The sequence below is a fragment of the Amblyomma mixtum genome, chromosome 8 (genome assembly GCF_055824585.1).
Source record: "Amblyomma mixtum isolate Tamu chromosome 8, ASM5582458v1, whole genome shotgun sequence".
NCBI lineage: Eukaryota > Metazoa > Arthropoda > Arachnida > Ixodida > Ixodidae > Amblyomma > Amblyomma mixtum.
This window is the reverse complement of record NC_143019.1, coordinates 95032302-95038189: the sequence shown is the minus strand read 5'-3', so window position 1 is coordinate 95038189 and position 5888 is coordinate 95032302. Positions and strand designations below refer to the sequence as shown.

At 45.1% G+C, this 5888-nt stretch overlaps 1 protein-coding gene across 1 annotated transcript; it reads right to left on the bottom strand.

Moving 5' to 3' along the window:
- Positions 1–217: 217 nt before the first annotated feature.
- Positions 218–5546, bottom strand: LOC149333604 (uncharacterized). Its single transcript, XM_089558715.1, has 2 exons — positions 4604–5546; positions 218–272 (listed from the first exon to the last, which is right to left on the bottom strand). Exons 1-2 carry the CDS (start codon positions 5333–5335, stop codon positions 246–248), a joined length of 759 nt encoding a protein of 252 aa, XP_089414841.1. The 5' UTR covers positions 5336–5546; the 3' UTR covers positions 218–245.
- Between the last annotated feature and the right edge of the window lie 342 nt (positions 5547–5888).

The window sequence follows — 5888 nt, the reverse complement described above, 5'->3', positions numbered from 1 at the left end:
TTCTGATATATTAAAAATCTTGATTGACGGGTTGTTTGTTTCTTGACTTTAGTTCTTTGCTGTGCGTTCGAATTTTCCCTCGGGCTATAGATTTGTCTCTTTAGTTCTCATTTCTCATCCCTATTCATATCCCTGCGTGCGTGATAATGTCCATTGTCTGACAGGATTTGTGCTCGCTATTCGTTTACTCTTAGTCATTCCTGCGGCTATAAGTGCAGTCGTTTTGTGCCCGTCAAAAACTTCCATTATTTCTTACGCTGAGGTGGAGCAACCTGCGGAAGAAACACGAACCCAAGTAGGAGTCAGGACGCAGGAAGGCGCTTCTGCTTGTTTTCACATTACCTTCGCTGGTTTCGCTATGCCAGAGGTATGCGAAATAGCCCGCACTGCCACTCCGTTATAGCCCTTGTGGCATCTGCCACTTCACGTCTTTTTCACTATATTCGTCCGCATGTGGCTACAAGTTATTGTACACGCCCAATGTTATACATATCGCGAGGCCCCTATATTCTTACGATCTCATTCTGGACATTCCCCTGTCCAAAACCGCTTGCTCTGTTTATTTCATTGCAATTGACTTTTTTGGGTAAAAAATAATAAAACGGCTCGCGCTTGATTTTCTGTCTGTTCTGCGCTTCTCATATATGAATTATCTCTCGTGGGGCACGTTCGCTTCGTCTAGGTGTTTATTTATTTATTTATTTATTTTATTTATTTCATAAATACTGCCGACTGCCCTTTGGCGGTCAAGGCAGGAGTGCACAAAGAAAAAAAAAGAAAAAATTACAAAGTAGTAACAACCAAATAACAGCAACAAAGGGCGATTACAGTACGAGAACAAAATTCAATAAGACCAACGGGAAGCAAAAAAGTACAGGCAAATCATCCGACGTCAGACAGACTAAGTGAACAGAATAAAAACAAGGAAATCGAAATACACTGTGTACTAGACGCGCTACTGCGATACATGAGCCGAAACAGCAGACAAAAAAGATTCTGAAGATACCAGGTTGGTGATATCGCTTGGCAGTCGGTTCCACTCGGAAATGGTGCGTGGAAAGAAGGAACAAGAATATGCTTTTGTTCGGCATCGTGGCATCAAGATAGTCCGTTCGTGTTTGTTACGGGTGGGGCGTGTTGTGTTGTATTGCATGTAACTCTGAAAATTCAGTTTTGTTTTATTATGTATGATATTGAACAACATTTTTAGTCGGTGCTGCTTTCGACGGGATTCAAGCGTGGGAAGCCCAGATCTGTTGAGCAAATCAGATACCGAGACCTGCCGACCATAAGCGTGGTAAATAAACCGGAGTGCTTTCCTCTGGACGCCTTCAAGAATTTTTATATCCGTTTTTGTGTGCGGATCCCATACAGCGTCGGCGTATTCGAGCACTGGACGCACAAGTGATGTGTATGCTGTCAGTTTAGTTTTGCTCGTGCAATGCTTTAGGCGGTGCTTTAAAAACCGAAGTTTTTTGGACGCTGCTGAGACAATGGACTGGATGTGTACGCTCCAGTTCAGGTTGGATGTCATGGTTACCCCAAGATATTTCACCTGAGTAACTGAGTTGATCGGAAGGCCATTGATTTTGTATGTGCATTGGAGCGGTTGTTTCTTTCGTGTTACTGTCATTTTTCCACATTTTGAACTGTTTATACCCATTTGCCAAGTACAACACCAGCTGGAAACTGCTGTTAAGTAGTCGGTTAGGAGTGCCTGGTCTTCGACTGATGTGATACTATGGTATATAACACAGTCGTCGGCGAAGAACCGACAGCGTATGCGTGAGTTGAAGGACAGGTCGTTCAAATAAATAAGGAAGAGAAGCGGCCCAAGGACTGAGCCCTGGGGAACCCCTGAAAGTACTGGCGCTTTTGTGGAATTAGATTCAGATATCTGAACAAACTGATGCCGCTGTGTAAGGTAGGAATCTAACCATTGTACTACTTGCCGATTATTTAACCACCACCTTATTTTTAACAAAAGATTGCCATGCGATACCCGGTCAAACGCTTTTTCGAAGTCAATGAAAATTAAATCTACCTGTCCATTATTGTCTAGCGACATCATAATTTCATTTGTAATATGAATAAGCTGCGTCACTGTCGACAAGCCTTGCCGAAACCCATGCTGGCTTTCAATAAAAAAACCGCTTCCCTCTAGGAATGAACTTATGTGCTTGAAAATAAAATGCTCTAATACCTTACTGGACGTACATAACAAAGAAATTGGCCTGTAATTCTTCACGCAAAGCTTGTCTCCTGATTTGTGAATGGGTACCACCTTTGCTGTTTTCCAATCGTTTGGAATTTCTCCTGTCCTGAGACTTTCAGTAAAAATAATGAATAGGTATTTAGCGCACCACTCAGCATATCTGTACAAAAAAGCGTTAGGGATATCGTCTGGTCCAGAGGATTTTTTTGTGTTCAACTCCAATAGAGCCGAAACAATACCCTCCTCGTTAATAATTAGGTCTGGCAGATTGAAATGGCTAGTTCGAGATTCGGAGACTGAGTTGCTGTTACTCAGGAATACAGAAGAAAAGTGCTCATTGAAGGCAGTCGCTAAGCGGAGGGAGTCGGTAACAACTGTGTTGTTAAGGAGAAGTTTGTTAACCGGGTCTTTTTTCTGTGACAGATGCCTCCAGAACTTTTGGGGGTCAGTTTTTAGAAAATTGTGCATCTTGACATTAAAAAAGTGGTACCGTGAAGATTTTATTTTTGAACGCAGTTCAGCCCGAAGAGCCGGCAAAGCACCACCAACTTTATTGCTTGACCTTGATAAGCGCTTCACGCGACGTTTTAACTGTATGATCTCGCGTGTTATCCAGGGACACGCCATTTTCAGCTTCTTATGTTTAAGCGGCACGTACTTGTTGATACATTGATGAACCGTACTTTTGAATTCTAACCACAAGTCGTTCACACTTGTACGCCCATCAGTATATTTTTTGGCAAAGAATTCATACGTAAGTTCAAGCTGATCTAGAACGCTTTCATCCTGAGCATTGTTGAAGTCGCGAAACACTTTTCCTGCCTGATGAACAATTACTGGTCGCAGCAATTCGCTTTTAAAGAGCACCGCTTCATGGTCTGATATTCCGGGAAAGACATCTGTCGAAAAGCCCAATTGACTAACAGGGTCTGATATAAATACTAGGTCAAGAAGAGAACTGGTATTTTCTGTAATGCGCGTAGGTTTCTGAACAACCTGGTTTAAGTTATAGTTGAAAGCAATGCTGAGCAAAGCATCCGAGTTAGCACACAAAGTTTTATCGCACAGAGAATCCCAGTTGATGTTTGGCAAGTTAAAATCGCCGCATACGATAACATGGCTATAGCGCTTTGTATGTTCATTTAAAAAGTCGTGCAAGTTGTCCAGTACAGAAGTATCAGCATTCGGTGGTCGATAAATAACACCTATTAAAAGACTAAGCTGAAGAAGACGGAGAACAACCCAAACCATTTCAGTGTTGGTGTGATGCGGTATCAGCGTATAGTCAATGCCTTTCTTTATCAGAATAGCGACACCGCCCCCTCTTGAAGTGCGGTCGCGGCGAACGATTTCGTATTGATCGGATGTGATAACTGCATCATTCGGAATTGCATCATGAAGCCATGTTTCTGTCAGAACAGCAGCGTCAGGATCGTGTGTGAAGAGGAGGCTTTCAAGTTCGCCGAATTTATTTACTATGCTTCTAGCATTAATGTTAAGCACGGAAAAGGAATTCAAGGATGTCTGTGTTCTTAGTGCTCCTGAGCTCTGTGTGTTACTTTGTGCGGACACGAGTTTGGAAACAGACCATCACTTTGGAGCGCAGGGAACTCTTTCATTGCGGGCATCGTCCCATCGATACAGTTTGCCGTTTATTTTAATTTTGTCAAACTTGAGCATGACCTTCTCTTCTTTCAGCCTTTGCTCTTTCGCACTTTCCCAAAGCTTCTTTCGTATTGACTGAACGCGAGGGGAGAAGTCCTCGGATATACTATAGCCTGAGTTTTTCAGATTTCTACAGCTTTTGAGAATTCTCTCTTTGACCCTCCCGTCAACTAGCTTAAAGATAACTGGTCTGCATTTGTCCTCAGCTGGCTTCCCTATTCTGTGGATACGCTCAATAGCCACATCCGAAATTTTCAACCGGTCCAGAAGAACATCCTTGCAGACCATGTTCTCAAGGTCTTGGGGCGTTTCGTCCTCGGTTTCCTTAACGCCAAACACAATTAGGTTGTTCCGCCTGCTTCTATTCTCTAGGTCGTCTACTTTCATAAGTAGACTGTCGACAGTTTTTTCCAGTGATTCTACTTTAGAGGTGTAGTCAGTAACCGTTGAGGAAATATCGTCTAGCTTCTTTTCGATAGCAGACAGTCTCGTGTTAGTAGAGCTTGTATTTTGTTTCAGCTGTTTAAGATCTTCCATTATTGTTTGCAGCATTTCCTGTGTCGAAGGACCTGGGTTTGGTTCTACGTCACCACTCATAGCAAGCACGTCAACAAAACAATGATACATTGCTGTAAGGAGCGTAACTAACGGCCGTGGGCACGGCAGAAGCAGTAGGCACACATTGTCACTGCGGTAAGAGTAAACAGGCTGTTTGTCTCTTACCTGGACAAAAAACAGGAACGGATTTGTTAGCCGCATGGTTCCAAAGCCTCCGCCGTGCCCACTGGTCGCGAACCGGGCAGAAGCTTCTCTTTTATGTGCTGTGACTGGTGACGTAGTCGACGGTGGCGTGCGATGCGCATGCAGTAGTGGTGTCCAGTTGCGCAGTCCTATCAGTTTGGTCTTCGCGATGCATTCCGATGAAGAAATCACGCCGGAAACACGATGGTCGGTCCAATTTCCAGTGTTGTCGTGGTACGCCCCCTGTGATGCGGGTTCCACGTTCACGAAAAACACGGCCTGGACAAAAAACAGGAACGGATTTGTTAGCCGCATGGTTCCAAAGCCTCCGCCGTGCCCACTGGTCGCGAACCGGGCAGAAGCTTCTCTTTTATGTGCTGTGACTGGTGACGTAGTCGACGGTGGCGTGCGATGCGCATGCAGTAGTGGTGTCCAGTTGCGCAGTCCTATCAGTTTGGTCTTCGCGATGCATTCCGATGAAGAAATCACGCCGGAAACACGATGGTCGGTCCAATTTCCAGTGTTGTCGTGGTACGCCCCCTGTGATGCGGGTTCCACGTTCACGAAAAACACGGCCTGGACAAAAAACAGGAACGGATTTGTTAGCCGCATGGTTCCAAAGCCTCCGCCGTGCCCACTGGTCGCGAACCGGGCAGAAGCTTCTCTTATGTGCTGTGACTGGTGACGTAGTCGACGGTGGCGTGCGATGCGCATGCAGTAGTGGTGTCCAGTTGCGCAGTCCTATCAGTTTGGTCTTCGCGATGCATTCCGATGAAGAAATCACGCCGGAAACACGATGGTCGGTCCAATTTCCAGTGTTGTCGTGGTACGCCCCCTGTGATGCGGGTTCCACGTTCACGAAAAACACGGCCTGGACAAAAAACAGGAACGGATTTGTTAGCCGCATGGTTCCAAAGCCTCCGCCGTGCCCACTAAAAAAGAAATAGAAAAAATTGTATTCTCCTGCACTAATTACTTGGGTGCAGAATGAACTGGACTTCAAGGCAAGCCATGAGGATATAAAAAGTCGTGATTTGGTGCTAAAAAGGCGGCGGGTAGGAGGGGGTATAGAGGGGGTGTCGCGCAGCGCCTCCGCACCGGTTCAGTCCTACACGTGTGCGGAAACCTTCTACGCAAGAAATCGAACGCGACTTGAATTTTATCACAAAACTGCATGCTGCTTGATTCTGACGTGGCTCTTTATATATACGTGAAAAGGCGATAACATCAGTGGTGCTCCTGAGGGTAGGAGAGGCTCAACGTTCTC

What these genes read in the sequence shown, in the direction of transcription:
- LOC149333604 (XM_089558715.1), bottom strand. Translation starts at nt 5,335, where the DNA reads ATGCGCATCGCACGCCACCGTCGACTACGTCACCAGTCACAGCACATA. An exon ending in CGTTCCTGTTTTTTGTCCAG is followed by an intron (nt 273 to 4,603) that starts GTAAGAGACAAA and finishes TTTCTTCCGCAG; the next exon opens with GTTGCTCCACCTCAGCGTAA.